General features: G+C 50.0%; 1 protein-coding gene across 1 annotated transcript in view; it reads right to left on the minus strand.

Moving 5' to 3' along the window:
* LRP4 (LDL receptor related protein 4) overlaps positions 1 to 18,006 on the minus strand; it is a 55,784-nt gene that overhangs the window by 24,390 nt on the left and 13,388 nt on the right. Inside the window, exons 2-23 of the mRNA XM_045486748.1 lie at positions 17,859 to 18,005; positions 16,609 to 16,725; positions 16,219 to 16,332; positions 15,706 to 15,822; positions 15,261 to 15,389; positions 14,891 to 15,010; positions 14,358 to 14,483; positions 13,652 to 13,777; positions 13,326 to 13,460; positions 12,804 to 12,929; positions 12,238 to 12,468; positions 11,030 to 11,186; positions 8,216 to 8,433; positions 7,879 to 8,055; positions 7,377 to 7,499; positions 5,528 to 5,736; positions 5,254 to 5,335; positions 4,593 to 4,698; positions 3,051 to 3,252; positions 1,559 to 1,748; positions 1,339 to 1,470; positions 22 to 162 (exon numbers count right to left, since the gene is read on the minus strand). Coding sequence (XP_045342704.1) covers positions 22 to 162; positions 1,339 to 1,470; positions 1,559 to 1,748; positions 3,051 to 3,252; positions 4,593 to 4,698; positions 5,254 to 5,335; positions 5,528 to 5,736; positions 7,377 to 7,499; positions 7,879 to 8,055; positions 8,216 to 8,433; positions 11,030 to 11,186; positions 12,238 to 12,468; positions 12,804 to 12,929; positions 13,326 to 13,460; positions 13,652 to 13,777; positions 14,358 to 14,483; positions 14,891 to 15,010; positions 15,261 to 15,389; positions 15,706 to 15,822; positions 16,219 to 16,332; positions 16,609 to 16,725; positions 17,859 to 18,005 — 3,225 coding nt within the window. The remainder of the gene's footprint in view (positions 1 to 21; positions 163 to 1,338; positions 1,471 to 1,558; positions 1,749 to 3,050; positions 3,253 to 4,592; positions 4,699 to 5,253; positions 5,336 to 5,527; positions 5,737 to 7,376; positions 7,500 to 7,878; positions 8,056 to 8,215; positions 8,434 to 11,029; positions 11,187 to 12,237; positions 12,469 to 12,803; positions 12,930 to 13,325; positions 13,461 to 13,651; positions 13,778 to 14,357; positions 14,484 to 14,890; positions 15,011 to 15,260; positions 15,390 to 15,705; positions 15,823 to 16,218; positions 16,333 to 16,608; positions 16,726 to 17,858; position 18,006) is intronic.

Consider the following 18,006-nt stretch of genomic DNA (forward strand, 5'->3'; position numbering starts at 1 on the left):
AGAGGGCAGGGCCACACAGACCTTCCTGGGGATCCACTCCAATGGCAATGGTGTTCTTCATGGTAATGTTGATAGGTACCACCACATCGGCAAAATAAGGGATGTCCAAGGAGACCATGCGTATGTCTACTCTCCTGGCGAAGATGAGGAAACTGTTCATGCCTGCCCAGGTGGGGAGAAAAAGAAAGAGGACAGTCACCCTAGTGTAGCCAGCAAGAGGATCTGAAGCAAGGCAAACTTGAGTTTATGCCTGTCCCTGTCAGTTTCTAGTTGTGTTATCTTGGGCAAGTGATTTAAATTGTTTAAGCCTCCGCTTCCTCATCTGTAGAATGGGGATAATAGCAGGGTATCTGCAGGATTAAAAGAGATCATGCACAGAAAGCACTCAGCACTAGGCCTGACACATATCATAAATGACAACTCTTTGTTAATATGTGGAAGTGACTCCCTTTGAAGGAACTTTTACCATGAGGTTGGAAAAACTTCATGTTAAGTTAAAGAGGGCTCTCCCTATAACCTGGCAGGCCCGATTCACAGATCCTTTCTCATTCAAATTCCCAAGAAAGTTAGGTTTCAAATGCAGCCTGCCATGTAGCATCCTCTAGGGAGAAACGTCAACTGCTAACATCCGGGCGGCTGCACCAGGCCCTACTTCTGGGACCCTCCAAAAGGGTTGTCACATACCTTGTACGCTCACAAAAGCACCACCTCCAATGGAGGTACAATGACATTGGAGAGATCATATGTTTTAATATGTATTATACCAGCTATGGGCACACAGAACTAAAGTGACTTGTTCTAACCAAACCAGTATATTATGACAATTTTCCAACAGTGAAAGTGTCTGAGAACAGAGCATCTTTTTCTAATACGCATAGAGACACCATAAGAACCAATTAGACTCTGCCTATGATCCTGTCTACCTGGTCCCCTGGGCCGCTTCCTGGGCTTCTCCTTTTTTCTTTTTTTTTACGTTTATTTATTTTTGAGAGACGGAGAGAGACAGAGCATGAATGGGGGAGGAGCAGAGAGAAAGGGAGATACAGAATCAGAAGCAGGCTCCAGTCTCTGAGCTGTCAGCACAGAGCCTGACGCGGGGCTCAAATTCACGAGCTATGAGATCATCACCTGAGCCAAAGTTGGACATTTAACCAACTGAGCCACCCAGGCGTCCCTGGACTTCTCCTTTTTTTGTAAAACTTCTTGGTCTCCCCCATGCCTCTCAGAGTACCAGGACCCACGGTTTCTCAGCCAAACTGGAGTCCCTCTACAGGGAAGGAATAGAGCCACTGCCCCTCCTAGAGAAGCTCTATCCAGGTCTGTGATGCTCAAACTCACCCGGTGAGCAGGTCTTGCCATCGGGCATCAGGTTGATGCCCGTGGGGCAGGTACAGCTGAAGCCACTTGGATTTGGGGACCGAAGACACAGATGGCTACAGCCACCATTTTCCATAGCACATGGCGTGGACACTGGGTAGGGAGAAGGAGGGGGAATCAATGGTGACGTCTATGGCAAAGGAGGACCAAGGAATAGCCGGTGCAGGCAAGGGCCGCTCACCTGGGGGCCGCCGGCGGTGGAAGACATGGATGTCCATAAGGTTCTCCAAGTTCTCCTGCAGGGTCTCCCGGTCCAGTCCTGTCAGCCGGTCTGCACTCTGTATACTCTTGGTCTGCCAGTCAGTCCAATAGATGCGCTCTCCATACAGGGTCAGCCCAAAGGGGTGGGGGAGCTGGCTTCCAATCAGCACCTGCCAGGGCCCCCGCACTTGTGTCATCCCCCATCCAGGCCCGATAGCACAGAACAGTGGTCAAGAGCTCAGGTGTGGAGTCAGGTTGGAGTTCTTCTACTATCATCTGCTATGTGACCTTGAGCAAGAGCTGGTTATAAAATCTCTCTGACCTTTGGTTTGCCAATCTAGGATATGACCATGACAGTGCCTGGCTCCAAGGGTTGTGTGATGATTGTAAAAGACCACGTATGATTTACATAATGTCAAAATATCTCTGCACGAGTTACTTATTAATTACAAAAGGAAAAACAGCAACTTCACAGTGGACACCACCGGAACCACGCAAAGTTAGTACCACAAAATGGGATAAGCGGACATCTGTGCCTGCTGATGAGACACACTGAGAACTCAGGACACGACTTTATTTAATGTAGTATTCCTGCCCCAAATACATAATCTGAATCTAATTACAAGGAGACATCAGACAAATTGAGGGACATTTTACAAAATAACTGGCATTTACTCTTTAAAAATACAAAGATCAAGACAGGCCTAGAAGGGACTTATTTCCTTGACTGGATGGGTTAAATAATTATGAGGAAGTGTTCCAGATTACAGGTTAAAGATACATGATTACTAAACACAGTTGTGATCTGGGATTGCATCCTGGCCTAAGAAAGAAAAAAGGGGGGAAAAAGCTATTAAAGGACATTATTGGGGCAATTGGTAGTGAAATTGAATATGGACCGTGAATTAGACAGTAATATGGTATCAATGTTAAATTTCCCGATTTTGATCACTGCACCATGGTTACTAAAGACAATGTTCTTGTTCTTAGGAAATTGAAGTATTTTGGGGTCAAGGGCAGGACGTCTCCAATTTAATCTCTGATGGTTCAGAAAAATAATAATATGCACGTGTGTGTGTATAGACAGAAAGAGAATGGTTCAACAATTTGACTATCCTTACAACTTTACTGTAAGTTTGAAATTATACCAATAAACAATAACAAAAAGAAAGAGAGCGATCACGGGTCGAGGATGCAATTGGTGATTAAATCGTGTTAGCTGTGATGGTTATACCATCTGTGCACTTATACCCCCAGCCCACCATCTACACAAATCCCTAGTTTCCCTTCATCATCATGCAATAATCCCCCATCCATCCCTCCTCTGCTCTGGAAGGCAGTCACAGCTTCAAAGGAACAGCACATGCCTTAACGCTGGTCCCATTGCCCCTGGGTCCTCCCAGCTGCCAGCCAGGGAAAGCTGTCCTAGAGGTTGTCTGGGTTGTGAGGGGATGCCTTACCGCCACCCTTACCTTCCTCTTGCTGCCATCCAGACCAGCAAATTCAATGGTCTTCATGCCGGCATCTGCCCAGTAAAGCCGCTGGGACCCGTAGTCAATGGCTAATCCGTTAGGCCAGGTCAGATTGGAAGAGATGATGACCTGGCGGCCCGAGGCATCCATGCCAGCTCGTTCAATCTTGGGGCTTGCACCCCAGTCAGTCCAATACATGTACCTGGGCACAGGCAAGGAAGGTCTTACCAGCCTTCTAGTTAACAACACCCAGTGGGGATTCAGGGTGCCTAGGGTTTCAGTGTTTCTGCTTGCGATAGCTGCCCCAGCCTCCTGCCTCAGCTCCCAGCCCCATCCTGGGCTCAGAGTTGTCTCTGAAAGTCTCTTATCTTCTATCACTATCGAAAGGGTCCCTGGGGTTTTAATAAAAGCAGAGCCTAAGGGCTCAAGGAGTGTTTAGCAAATAAGGTCTTATGTGGGAATAAAGAAAGAAGGCAAGTAAGAATGGGGTATAAACAATCTTTCCTTGATTGGATGGGTTAAATAGTTATGGTATGTAAATTTAGCAGAATTCTATATAACCATTAAGAAGAACAAAGGGCATCTGGGAGGTTCAGTCAGTGAAGCATCCAACTTTTTTGATTTCAGCTCAGGTCATGGCCTCACAGTTCATGGGATGAAGCCCCACATCGGGCTAACAGCATGGAGCCTGCTTGGGATTCTCTCTCTCCCTCTCTCTCTCTCTGCCCCCTCCCCTGCTCGTGCACATGCATGCTCTCTTTAAATAAATAAATAAATAAATAAATAAATAAATAAATAAACTTTGAAAAAAGACAGAACAAGATAACTCTATATTATCAAATGGAAAGATAGTCAAGATTTATAACTAAGTGAAAAAAGACAAGTTACAAAACAGTATGCCATTGCTGTAGATCCAAAATCACCACCACCACCACAAAATGTATATATGCACATAAAAGAAAATCTGGAAAAATACCCTTAACTGTTAACTGTTAGCAATGGTTACTGCCGGAAAGTGAGATTATAGGCAATCTTCACTTCCTACAGATTTATTTACTTATTTGTTTTATTTACTTACAATGAGTTACTTTTGTAAGCAGACCAAAAAAAAAGAGAGAAATTTTAATTTTTTAATGTTTATTTATTTGAGAGAGAGAGAGAGAGAGAGACAGACAGACAGCGTGAGCAGGGGAGGGGCAGAGAGAGAGGGAGACGTAGAACCTGAAGCAGGCTCCAGGCTCTGAGCTGTTAGCACAGAACCCAACGCGAGGCTCGAACCCACAAACTGCAAGATCATGACCCAAGCCCAAATCGGACACTTAACTGACTGAGCCACCCAGGCGCTCCGAGAGGAAAAAATGTAAAAGGTTTCCTTGTCCACCGGGGAGAAAGAGTTGTCACTGCCTTCTGTGGTTTCTGTAGCTGCCCTTGCTGCCTTGGTGTGCCCATAACATCTGGCTGCTCTTGCTAACCTCCAGACTCCTCTCTAGTGCTCCTGGCTGTGGGACAGGTGGAGCTCGTCCCAAAGGAACAGGTGCTCACCCGCCCATGGGTTCCACCACGATATCACGGGGACGATCAAGGTTCTCCCAGATGAGAACTGTCCTCATGCTGCCATCTGTGTTGGCCACTTCAATCCGGTCTGTACCTACCAAGAAATCGGGGGCAAAGATATTAACTCTATGCTTGGTCGTTCACCCGACTACCTTCCACTCCCAGCCCAGAGCCTGGCACGCAGTAAACACTCAGGAAATATTTTACGATAGATGAGCAACGGATGTTTAGTGAACTGAATTTGGAGAAGATGCTGCTCCGGGTCCAAGAACCACACTTGGAGGCGCTCTGGTATAAGGCATCCCTCTTACCTGCCACACTCACTCACCTGGCTCATCGACAATACCTGTTTTATTAAGACAGTAATAGAACGAAAACCACAGGGCATAGTTTCCTTATCTGAAATGCCTCAAAACATTCTTGAGCACCAGCTACACAGCGGCAGGAGCTGCCATTTGATTGGCAAATGCCAAATCCTCAGCTATGAGCATCTAGCTTCAGCTCTGCAGCAGCCCCACCACCTCTGACCTACCAAGAACTTCAGGCCAAGACAAGTGGTCTAGGAGGGGCACTGGGCCCCTTGTACCTGAGACCAGAATTTTAATAAGAGGAATCCCACACAGCCCGGCCATGGCTGCCCTGTACATACCTGCATCTGTCCAGTATAGCTTGTTGGTGACCCAATCAATGGCCAGGCCTGCTGGGCTCTCCAAACTGGTATCTACCACCACCTGGACAGGAAGCAAAGCTGTATCACCAAACTTTGTTCAAGCAAAGCTGAGGACTTGTACCTCAGCTCTGGGACCCAACTGTACCAATTCTCAAGGTTGGCAAAGGTATGGGAAGCCTTTACCCAGGACAGGGTGGATTCCACCCCTCAATCTCTGCCCTCCCCAAGGGCCTGTGCCCTCGGTGGGCCCTACCTCCTGTCCTGTTCCATCCCACTTGGCCCTGCTGATGGTGTCAGTGCTGACATCTGTCCAGTACACGTGGTCATCCCGGGAGTCCCAGTCAAGGGCCACAGCACTGCGCACGTCAGCCAGTGGGATGACATCGTCGGACAGGTCCTCTGTGTCGAAGCTGATCCGACGGATGTCCATCCTTCGGGCAAAAAGCAGGAACTTGTCAAGACCTGATCAAAGGCCGAAAGGGGTCTTCTTTTAATGCTCTAAATCCAGTAACAGTGACAGACACAGACGCTCACCTGTGTGACATCTGGTTCAATCACACTTCCTGGGATCTGGTGCCCTTTGTCCCCTACTCTTCACACCTCAGGTCCCCTGTGAGCCTTTGGCAGCCCATGCTGACAGACTCAGACTTTAGGATCAATGGCCTAGGAAGCAGACTCCCGCCAGGGCCCAGAAGCGCATCCTGTTTAAGCATCTGTCAGCTTCCATCTCCTTGTCTCTCCTCTTTGCTCAGCTTCTTCCGGTGCACTGGCTAGATCACCATCAGCCCCCAGCCGACCTCACGGACTTCTGTTTCGGCTTCGGGCCGCTGCTGCTCTACTCCATCTCCTAGATCCTCTCTCTTGCTCTTCTCTTCACCAACTTTAGCCAACCATGACTTCCTGCCTTGTCTCCTCTATTCTCATAGCAACTCTTTGTGATTTATGTCATTCTTAATCTCATTTTCTAGATGAGCCACCTTGAGGGTAACAGACGTCAAGTAACTTGCCTAGCTTCCTCTCGCTAGAAAGCACCAGGGCTGGGACTTGAACTCAGGTTAACTCCAGAGAAGGAGCTCTGGACACTCCCCTACACAGCTTCTTCCTGGCTGGCTCTGTTCTGTCCCTTGCTCCATTCTGGTCTGAGTATTTCCCACTATGCATTTCTGCCTGGAAAGGCACTTCCTGCCTAACTTCACCAAGTGTCTTCTTTTAAGCTCTGGGAAACCCTTAAGGGGGAGCTCCTGGGGAAACCTCATGCGCCTCTCTGAGACAATATGGAAAAAGCTGGGCACTTAGAAGAATTGAAGGAAAGTAGGTTCTCAGTCAACGAGTGTTGAACAAATAGTCCTTGTTACTCTGCATAGTTTCCCTGATCTCACTTTCTGGAAATGACCCAGACCCCAAGAGAAATTTGATTTTAATCAGGAATAAGAGGGTCAGTGGGTGCACAGCAGTAAATAAGAGCAGCTGCTGACATACGAGGAACTACCCTCAGTCCCTTGTTAGTCATGTCATATGCCCGGATCACTCCTCTCTGTACTATTCTTAGGAAAAGTCACCTGTGACTCTGAGCTAGACAGGGCTACCGTCTCAAAGCAATGACCCTGCAGCAGTTCAGTGGAAGCCAAAATAGTTCAGGGAGCGACTGGGGTGTCCCATTATCTTTCACTCATTAAACACATATTTATCCAGCATCTACATATGCAGAGTATCACCAGAGGTCCTAATCTCGGCTCTGTGGTTTAGGGGCTGGAAGTAAGTCTTTAACAGGGTGAGGCTAAAGGTTAAAAAAAAATAGAAACCCCTGCTTTCTAGAAGGGCCTGGAACCTTCTTGCGACCTATAGATAAAGCATCCTACCTGATGGAATGATACACGAGCCTGGTTGCAGGCATTCATACTTGACTGGGTAGTACCACTGAGCCCCCAGGCCTCAGCTTTGATATAAGAGCTATCAGCCTCTTAAGTTCTTCCTCTCCAGGGGCTACCTGAGGAGCCTGGCTCTTCCCCATGACAGGAAATCCCTTGGACTCCTATCTCTTGTTCCTTCCGCCCACCGTCACAAGGCACGTCCAATGAGGCAGGTGTCCCAGACCCACTTACTCTGGGCACAGGCGTGGCTGCTGATCTTGCGGAAGCCAGTGGGACAGGCACAAGTATAGTTCTGGCCACTGGGCAGACACAGATGAGTGCAGCCTCCATTGTTGTCCCCACAGCGGTTTTTCCCTGTTCAAAGAGCCCAGAGCAAAAGGGTCAGGAAAGACCAAAGGTTGCAGAGTCCATCCCAAAGCTAGTGAGTAGGGGTTTAGCTAGGGTGTGAGCTCTCTGGAGGGAGAAACTATGTCTTATTTTTTATAGCTGCCCCAGCTGCAAGCACAGTGAATACCTGACATAGGAGATATCCTATAAATGTTTGCATGAATTAAATGACAGTGAAGCAGATTTTCAGGAGTATCGATGTTGTACCCTAAATGTCCAGCAGAGGGAGAAATTAGCCCATATCAATGCCAACCTCAAACTTCCCTGCCAGAAACCATGGCAACGTGACAGGTGCAGGGAAGGTTCTCAGAGGCACCAGAGGTTTACCAGGTGGGTAGTTTTTTACCTGCAGGCTGGCGCTGGGGATGCAAGGTGTGGATGTCCATGGGGAAATGGAGTTTGTTGCGAATAATCTCCTGGTTCTTCCCAGTAAACTTGTTAGCACTGTTGATGCTCTTGGTGTGCCAGTCTGTCCAGTACAGGCTGTCTTCAAACACGGTGATGGCAAAGGGGTGGGGGAGGCCTGGGGAAAGTCCAGAAGGACTTCAGTCCAGACATATCCTGCCATGGGCTCTGGGCCCAGGCCTGGCAACTGCACAAATCTCACCCTCTGCCAAGGCTTCTAGGGGCTGGGACTGGGGAAGGAGGATGAGAGATGGAGGAGAGTGCAGAAAGGGCCTCACCCTGGCTAATGACAGCCTTGCGATGACTCCCGTCCAGATTGGCCCTCTCGATGACATGGTGCTTAGCATCCACCCAGTACATACGATGCCCAGCATAGTCAATGGTGAGGCCATTGGGCCAGAAGAGATGAGTGTCGGCAATGATGCGGCGTCCAGAGCCATCCATGCTGGAGGCCTCGATGCGGGGGGTGTTGCCCCAGTCTGTCCAGTAAATGGTACTAGGAAGAGGGAAAGGACATTGAGAGACAGGCAGCAGAAGGCATGTAGTAACAAGGATAACAATCAGACTGAGGTCTTTTATCCATTTAACCCAGGGGACCCCAACTGGTAGGTGACACATTCTGTTTAGTCCACAGAGTGTTTTTTCAATGTTTGAATTTAAATGTCTCTAGCAGGGCATTTATTCATTTAACCTTTTTTTTTTTTTTTTTTTTTTTTTGGTAGTACCTGCAGGGCTCTGTCTTAGGGAGTAGGAGTATAGCAATGAACAAAAGAGACAAAAATCCCAACCCTTGTGGAATTAACAATATATTATATTATTAGTTAGGACAGATACTTTTTTCTTTTTCACAATCTCTATCACTGCCTTTTGTATTTTACACACACACACACACACACACACACACTCACACTCACACAGGGTTTTTAAAACAGCTGACTTAGAGGACACAGCCCTCAACTGACTGCATTGAATTTTTATAAACCAGAAGAACTTCAATTTAAGGAGACTTTTTTTCTAATAATAAAAATTACCATTAATTTTTATAACTCAGCTCAATCCTATGAACTAATAATAAAAATACTAAAACCTACCACTATCTAAGTATATTATGCCATTTAAAATACATCTTATTGGGGCGCCTGGGTGGCGCAGTCGGTTAAGCGTCCGACTTCAGCCAGGTCACGATCTTGCGGTCCGTGAGTTCGAGCCCCACGTCGGGCTCTGGGCTGATGGCTCAGAGCCTGGAGCCTGTTTCCGATTCTGTGTCTCCCTCTCTCTCTGCCCCTCCCCTGTTCATGCTCTGTCTCTCTCTGTCCCAAAAATAAATAAACGTTGAAAAAAAAAAATTTAAAATACATCTTATTTGGCCGCCTGGGTGGCTAAGTCGGTTAGGCGTCCAACTGCGGCTCAGGTCGTGATCGCATAGTTGGTGAGTTCAAGCCCCGTGTTAGGCTCTGTGCTGACAGCTCAGAGCCTGGAGCCTGCTTTGGATTCTGTGTCTCCCTGTCTCTCTGCCCCTCCCCTGCTCGTGCTCTGTCTTTGTCTCTGTCTCTCATAAATAAACATTTAAAAAAAATTAAAATGCATCTCATTTGGGGGGTGAAATGGGTGAAGGGGGTTAAAAGGTATAAACTTCTAGTTATATAATAAGTAAGTCATGGGGATGTAACGTACAGGATGGTGACTATGGTTAATAATACAATATTGTATTACCAGAAAGTTGCTGAGAGTAGATCTTAAATGTTCTCATCACAAGAAAAAATTGTTGTAACCACTATATGTTGACAGATGTTAACTAGATTTACTGTGGTGATTATTCTGCAATATACACAAATCATTATGTTGTACATCTGAAACTAACATAAAGTTATACGTCAATTATACCTCAATCTTTAAAAATGAGTCATTTAATCTTCGTACAGCTATAAGGTACACGTGGTTTTTTTTTTTTTTGAGATTTTACTTATTTACTTTTTAAAGTAATCTCTACACCCAACATGGGGCTCGAACCTACAACCCCAAGATTGAGGTCGCATGCTCAACCGACTGAGCCAGCCAGGTGTCCAGGCATGGTTTTGTTTTTTTTTTTAATTTTTTCACTGTTTATTCATTTCTTTTTTTTTTTTTTTAATTTTTTGATGTTTTTATTGATTTTTGAGAGAGAGAAAGCACAAGCTTGAGAGGGGCAGGCAGAGAGGGAGACAGGAACCAAAGCAGGCTCCACGCTGACAGCAGGGAGCCCAATGCGGGGCTCAAACTCGCTAGTGCTGAGATCATGACCTTAGCTGAAGTCAGACGCTTAGCTGACTGAGCCACCAAGGTGCCCCAAATGTTTATTCATTTCTTTCTTTCTTTTTTTATTTAAAAAAAAATTTTTTTTCAATGTTTATTTATTTTTGGGACAGAGAGAGACAGAGCATGAACGGGGGAGGGGCAGAGAGAGAGGGAGACACAGAATCGGAAACAGGCTCCAGGCTCTGAGCCATCAGCCCAGAGCCCGACGCGGGGCTCGAACTCACGGACCGCGAGATCGTGACCTGGCTGAAGTCGGACGCTTAACCGACTGCGCCACCCAGGCGCCCCTCTTTCTTTTTTTAATATTTATTTTTGAGAGAGAGAGAGACTGAGAGAAAGAGAGAGACAAAGCATGAGTCGGGAAGGGGCAGAGAGAGAGGGAGACACAGAATCTGAAGCAGGCTCCAGGCTCCCAGCTGTCAGCACAGAGCCCAATGCGGGACTCAAACTCATGAACTGTGAAATCATGACGTGGGCTGATGTCGGATGCTTAACTGACGGAGCCACCCAGGCAAACCCCACCACGCCGCCACCACCCCCCCCCCCGCTCCCACCAGGTATGTTTTTTACTCACCAATTATAAGTGAGTAAATGGAGGCAGATATAGACTGACCCAAGACCACACAGCCAATTACTACAGAACCAGGACTCAAATCCAGGTGTGTCTGGGTACAGAGCCCAGGCTGTTAACACCACACTGTGAAGAGGCTCCCCAGCAAAGTTTGGCCCAGGTGGCCTGGGAACTGTCTCTAGGGGGTGCAAGAGGGATTTGGGAGCTTGAGACATAACTCACTCACCCCTCCATGGGGTGCAAGGCAATAGCCCGGGGCTTCTCAAGGTTTTGCCACAGCAGCACCTTCCGATGGGCTCCGTCCAGGTTCGCCACCTCAATCCTTGATGTTCCTGAGTCGGTCCAGTAGAGTTTGTCATGGACCCAATCCACAGCCAGGCCCCCTGACGGAAAGAGGCAGTAGGAAGGGTCAGGGATTCAGCCAGGGCTCCTCTGTGCCACAATAACAAGTGCAAAATCTTGCACAGGGTTTTGGTTAGGTGGTGTTCTAACCACGTGACATATACTAACTTACATAATCATCACAACAACTCTATGAGCTAGATACTGAAATCCCCATGGAGATGAAGAAATCAAGGTACAGAGAAGTCAAGTAGCTGTCCAAGGTCAGGCATTTCCTCCTCTCAGCCAACCATATTCCACATCCTGAACCCTGGCTCCCTGACCCACACCCACCACACTGGCTCCAGAATTTGCAAACTGTGGCTTAAGGTTTTGCAGAGGCACTCGAGACGTGCCATAAGCATTTGAGTCAAGTGTGCATGGTACCGAATTCTAATCCACTTCACTGGCTTGTAGAATGGCTTGAGATTACTGAGTGAGTTCTTGTTTCTTTCTTTCTTTTTTTATCTGTAAACATTTGGATGTATCTATGTGGGTCAAGCAGAATATTCTTAATATTAAGCAATCAAAACAAAATTCTGAATTAAAACAAATGCTAAGACTGAGAGCAAATTGTAACTGTTGTCCATAAATCTCTGATTTCAAATTATTACATTCATCAAAACGTCTCAATAATGAGCAAATGTTATAAACCTGAACCCATAAAATTAATGTATACTAACAAATGTTTTCAATGTTTTCTTTTTTTTCTTTTTTAAGTTTATTTATTTCTTTTGAGAAAGAGAGAGAGAGAATGGGAGAAAGAGAATCCCAACGAGGCTCCGAGCTGTCAGCACATAGCCCAACGCAGGCCTCGAACCCACAAACTGTGAGATCATGACCTGAGCCAAAATGAAGAGTCAGACACTTAACCAACCAAGCCACCCAGGCGCCTCCTAAAAAATGTTTTCTATACTAGAATTCCATCCAAGAGTTCACTGGAAGAAAGAGATGTTCTGCTGCCCAAGGTTTACAAGCCATCATCCTGTTCCTTCCCCGGTTACTTTGCACATGGTGTGGCCCTGCCCTTCCCCACAGGGCCTCATTCCCTACCTGGGCTCTCGAGCCCTGTAGACACAACCTCCTCCACGTTGCTGCCATTGAGGTTGGCACGGAGGATCCGGTCCAGGGTGACGTCTGACCAGAAGACAAGCTCGCGTCGGTGGTGGAAATCAAGGGCAATGGCATTCTCCAGGTTGTTGAGCAGCAATGTGTACTCGGAGCGGTGCGGCAGCACCTGCCGGATGTCGATGCGATTGGCGAACAGCAGCACAGGCTCCGGCCCTGGGACGTGGCATAGAAATGGGGTCACCACTGGGCTCCAGAGCTGCTCCTGACACCCCTCGTCATGCATCCCCAGCTCTCAGCTGATGAATGGGGCCCCTTGCCCATGTCCAGAACTGTTGGCATCTGTACTAGAAGAGTAGGAGCCTCCAGAGCATACTCCCCTCCCCGCCCCTCCCCAGCAGTTTTTCTTGGGGCTCAGAATGCAATTCACAGCTCCGTTTTACTCAGATGAAAAATCTCTCTACCTCTCAGCAAATGCCCAAGTACTGGAACACCGGGATGTCTCTATGCTCGGCCCTCTGCCCACCTAGCCGAACGACAACACCCCTTACCCAGAGCCTTGCAGCTGCGCCGGTCGGGCCGGAGCTCGTAGCCTGCTTCACACCAGCACTGGAAGGCCCCTTCGCTGTTGGTGCAGCCCTGGCTGCAATACCCCTCCTCCGCACATTCATTCACATCTGGGAGGACCGAACAGGGTCAGGAGATCTCCGTTCTGCCATCCTCCCCCTGACAACCCCCCAGGCTGACTAGTTGCTTCCCGGCCCACATACCCATCTACTTTCCAGGCCTAGTGGGAAGGCTATATAACAAGTGGTTAAGGGCTTTAAGGGCATGGAGACCCGGGCTAGAATCCCAACTCTGCTATCACCGGCTCTGTGGCCATCAGTAAGTTACTTAACCTCTCTGAGCTTCAGTTTCCCCAGCTGTGAAACAGAAGGGACAGTCCCCACCTCCTAGGGTGATGATGAAGCGAGGTTACGTCCGTCAGATGTTTGACCCAGAGGAAACATAGCTGCCCGTCCGCTGCCCCTGCCCAGGATCCTGCCCCTGATCCAAACCAGGCCCCAGCTCACCCTGGCACATGTGCCCATCCTCGGTAAGCCGGTAGCCTGTGTGGCAGGTACACTGCACTGCCCCCCGCACCATCTGGCACTTCTGGGCGCAGCCACCGTTGTTAACATTGCAGTTCTCCTCACCCGTCCGGGGCCCTGTGCCAGCCAAGCCAGAGATGGGAGTTGAGCCCAGAATCCTCCCCCAGACAGCCAACTTGGCATTCCACCTGGACCACGAAGAACAGCTCCCGAGGCTGCAAGAATCCCTAGGGAGGATTCTCTTTGAACCACATGGGTGGGGTTCAGCCACACACCAGGGGCCAGGCCCGCCCACCAGGGACACTCACGGCAGTTCTGCTGTGGGCCTTCGTCACTGTTGTCACCACAGTCGTTGACCCCATTGCACAGCTTCCTCTGCCCGATGCAGCGCCCATTCCAGCACAGGAACTGGTCTGAGGCACACTGGGGGCTTCCTGGAGAGGGAGGGAGGGCCGGCAGGGAGGGAGTGAGAGGCAGGTCACAGCAGGGCAGGGCTTGGGTCAACAAAAGGATGGGAGCCTGTCATTTTCCAGGGTGAGCTGGAGACAGAGGAGACTCAAGGTGGGAGGGTCGGGGTCCAAGGCAGGAAACAGCTCAGACAGGGCTGGCTGAATGTCTACATTCGTTCTCTCCCCCCAGGACGCCACAGTGGGATGTTGAGGACGTGGGACAGATTGAGAGAGTGTGCCTGTGTGTCCAGCACCCAGTGTGGCTAGGGTGGTGGGGGATGCCGGCCACAGAGAATGGTCCCTGCTCACTAGGGCCAGAGCAACAGGCCATGTATGAGCTAGAACGTGAGAGGCTGCTGCTACTGTGGTCCAGGCCATAAGGCTGCAGAAGGTACACCGGGATTTGACACCGGTAACGAGAAGGGTGGGCAAAATCAGGCCACAGGCAAGATCAGAGTAAAAGCATCACTGTAGCCCGATGGCAGCAGCAACATCCTCTTTCCACCCCTGTTCTCCAATCCCATCACGGGTTTAAGGGCCTGGGGGTACCCCTGGGGCACTCCACCTGTGTTCTCACAGTCCTCTTCATCACTGTTGTCTGCACAGTCATCCTCCCCATCACAGCGCCAGGACAGGCGGACGCAGCGACCTGACCGACAGCGGAACTGTTCCGCGGTACACATGGAGGTGGCTGGGCAGAGCAAAGGCCTCATGAAAGGCTGACCCCATTTTGGCCCGAAGCTCCACCCGGCCACCCCAAAATGCATTTTGTGGCAGCATCCACACCAGTCTTCTTGTCATGGTTGTTCTGAATGGCATCTCTGTGCAAGTCAGAAAAAGGCAACCTTTCCTCAAGATGCCTCACCACCGTCTGCTAGAAAACTGCCATGATGAATATATAAATCTATATAATTATAGAATAGGTAAGTTTCCCGCGTGACTGGCATCGCTTTGGACATAGCGCCTCTGTGCCGTGCCCAACCCACACCCCTGTACAGGACAATCCTGTCCAATCTGTCTTTATCAATGGTGGCCATTTTGGCTCCACAAGCCCTTTCCCTACTTCCAGACCAGACCTTGGACACTGGCCCCACTCACTGCAGTTGCGCTCATCAGACTGGTCGTCACAGTCCGCGTCGCCATCACAGCGCCAGCCCGCGTTGATGCACAGGCCACTGTCACACATGAACTCCCCAGAGCGGCAGGGCTGGTGGGAGGCTGGGGAAACAGGACAGACTTCTGTCTCTAGCCTGTCCATGAACACAGTGTCCATAGCAGAGCAGAAAGCCGGGCCCCAGCACCCGGCTCCTCCCTCTCTGCCCGACAGGGACCAGGGAATCCAGAAACTCCTCCCTTGAGCTCCGGAGCTCCGGCCCCAGCTGACACCTGTGCCTTACCACCCCAGGAGTTCCTTGGGGCCTGGCCTTCCCCTCCCTCCCAGCTCCGCCCCGCTGGCCGGAGCACTCACAGCAGTCGGCCTCGTCAGACCAGTCCCCGCAGTCATCATCACCATCACAGTGGTAGATATCGAGGATGCAGCGGCCGTAAGCACACTGGAACTCCTCTAGGTTGCAGGGAGGCGCTGGCACCGCTGAGGCTGGAAGGCAGGCGTGGGGGACAGGGAGGGGCGCACGCTCAGGCCCAGAGAGAGCTCAGAGGCCCAGACTCCTCCAAGAAGGCGGAAGACGTTCAGGCAAGGGAAGCCGGTTTCACGTGGGACAGCCCTGTGAGACTTCCGTATGCTGCTGGAGCCATGGGGACCCTCCCTCTGCACCTGAGGAATCTGCTCCCACCCTAGCTCAGCCTCGGAGGAACAGTTTCGTAAGAGCCTACCCTCCTGGCCCACTGCACATGCACCCCTCTGCCCACGGGATGCTGCCTCCTGCCCCGGCCCAAGTTCTGGGGCCACTCACGACAGCTCTCCTCGTCAGAGCCATCTTTGCAGTCGGTGTCACCATCGCAGTACCAGTGCTCAGCGATGCAGCTTCCGTCACTGCAGCGGAATTCCTTGTCAGAGCACTTGCGCATGTCTGGGGGACGCAATGGGACAGCGATCCTACGGGAGCCCGACAGGACAGGCCGCCCTCCTAAGATCCTCCCCGACTCCCACCCACACTGCCCCTGTGGGTCGGACCCCATCCCTGGAAGACACCACGGATTTGGTGCAGACCGTCTGGGGAAAGCCGCAGCCCTGGAGACATGGGGCCTTGGGTTCCTGTTCCCCTCGTGGTGGTTCACAGTGTGTGGGGGGAGGGTCTGGACTGCTCTGCCCCTCCCGCCTTCTTCCAGCTGCTCCAGACGTCTGGGCAGTTCAAGGTGTGGCAGTGCTAAAGCCACTGCTGCCCTTCAACCCCCCCTCCTTCCGTCCCCCGCCATGGCCAGACCACCAGCAGCCATCCTGCCCACCTCCCTGGAGCTCCACTCACCACACTGCTCATCACTGTTGTCCCCACAGTCGTTGTCACCATCACAGTGCCACAGGCTCCGGATGCAGTAGCCGTTCTGGCAGGGGAACTCGTCCTCCTCACACTCCCGGGGGGCTGTGGGGTACAGAGCAGTCAGGCTGCTGCAGACAGCAGGGGCCAGGGGCCCAACAGAAAGCCCCACGGACCAGAGCAGTCACTTCTACACCACCCAGAGGGATCTGAAGCAGGTGGCAGTTTCTCAGGCTCATCTAACCAAGAGGGAAGGTGAAAGGAGGGGCAAAGAGCAAAGACCCAGGAAGTAATGTGGGCCTGGGGCATCATTTTCCGATTGACAATCCCTTCCCAACAGAGCCTGAGAGAGCCCGCCTAGTGCCCATCACCAGCACTCACGACAGTCCTGCTCATCTGAGTCGTCTTCACAGTCGTTGTCCCCATCACACACCCAGGAGCGGCGGATGCACTTGCCATTGTCACAGTGAAAATCAAGAGGGGAACAGGTGGGCAGCACTGAGTCCCAGGAAGAGAAGGGAACAGGGAATCTGTCTGAGGCAGGCTCCACTGGGCCGGAAAGCCTTTGCCAACACCCCTTATCCCACATCTCCCCGTGTGAGCCACAGTCCTTCCTCACAGACTCCCATGCCTGATGGAGGAGCTAGGCAGAAACCACAGCTAAGAAGCCAGAGCATTAGCAGGGAACAGCGGCGAGGGATTCACAGGGCAGGGCAGCCCAAGGAACTCAAAACCACTAAGAGAAACATGAGCAAGGAAAAAGAAGTGTATTTTTTTTTCCCTCTTGTTAAATGATGATTAACACAGCTGGGCTCAATTTCCAGTTCTAGAACTCATCACTTACCACGCCGAGCAAGTCAGTTACCCTCTCTGAGCCACAGGTTGTCTGACTGTACGATGGGGGTAATTACACTTGGCTCACAGAGGTCTTTTGAGATAATGCACATGACAGTGCTACATGAAAGGTGAGCCATGTATCATCACAATTAGCTGAACTGGTTAGGGTTAAGGTCCAGGTTGTAGCTTCAATCTTATTAGACTAATTAGCCACCTTCAGACACAGGTGCTACAGCTTGCATCCCTAAACCCAGACAGCTGGCTCAGCAGTGATATTTCTATAGATCTGAGGCAGGAGGCCCTAGCCTGTTGTGCCTATATTACTTACTACACTAGGGGAAAGGAAGGTTTAAAGAGAATATAATATTTCCTAAAACTTATATTATTAAAAAAAGATATGATTATACAGAATACGAACATAAGAAACACAGAAATAATCTGCATCCACGTATAGTATGCACATTAAAAATGCACAAAAATACACAAACATATATTCACGTAAATACAGAGATCCATTTAAAGAGACTGCCTATAGTTTCAAGGGTGTTTTATTCCATACTTGTCACAAAGTTTGTTTTATTGGACATATATGCATGGAAATACAAGAGGACTGGAGCCCTATATGTTGTGAAGAAACCACCCATCTGTCAACATCCGTCACCCTCACAAGAGTCCAACGCTCTGCATCTGATACAGCAGGTGTACAGAACATTCATCAGACCCTCATCCCCAGGTCCCTCCCCTCTTCTACTACTTCCCCCCACCACTCCCTGGCTGGGATGGGAGGTGCTTACTACATCCGTCCTCATCGCTGTGGTCCCCACAGTCGTTGTCTCCATCACACTGCCACTGGGCGGGGATGCAGGTACACTCGCCGAGGGCACTCACCGCACATGTGAAGTGGCTCCGACCACAAGCACACTCGGGGCTGCTGGCTAGCCC

This window comes from Leopardus geoffroyi, chromosome D1, assembly GCF_018350155.1.
Source record: "Leopardus geoffroyi isolate Oge1 chromosome D1, O.geoffroyi_Oge1_pat1.0, whole genome shotgun sequence".
In the NCBI taxonomy this organism is placed as follows: Eukaryota; Metazoa; Chordata; class Mammalia; order Carnivora; family Felidae; genus Leopardus; species Leopardus geoffroyi.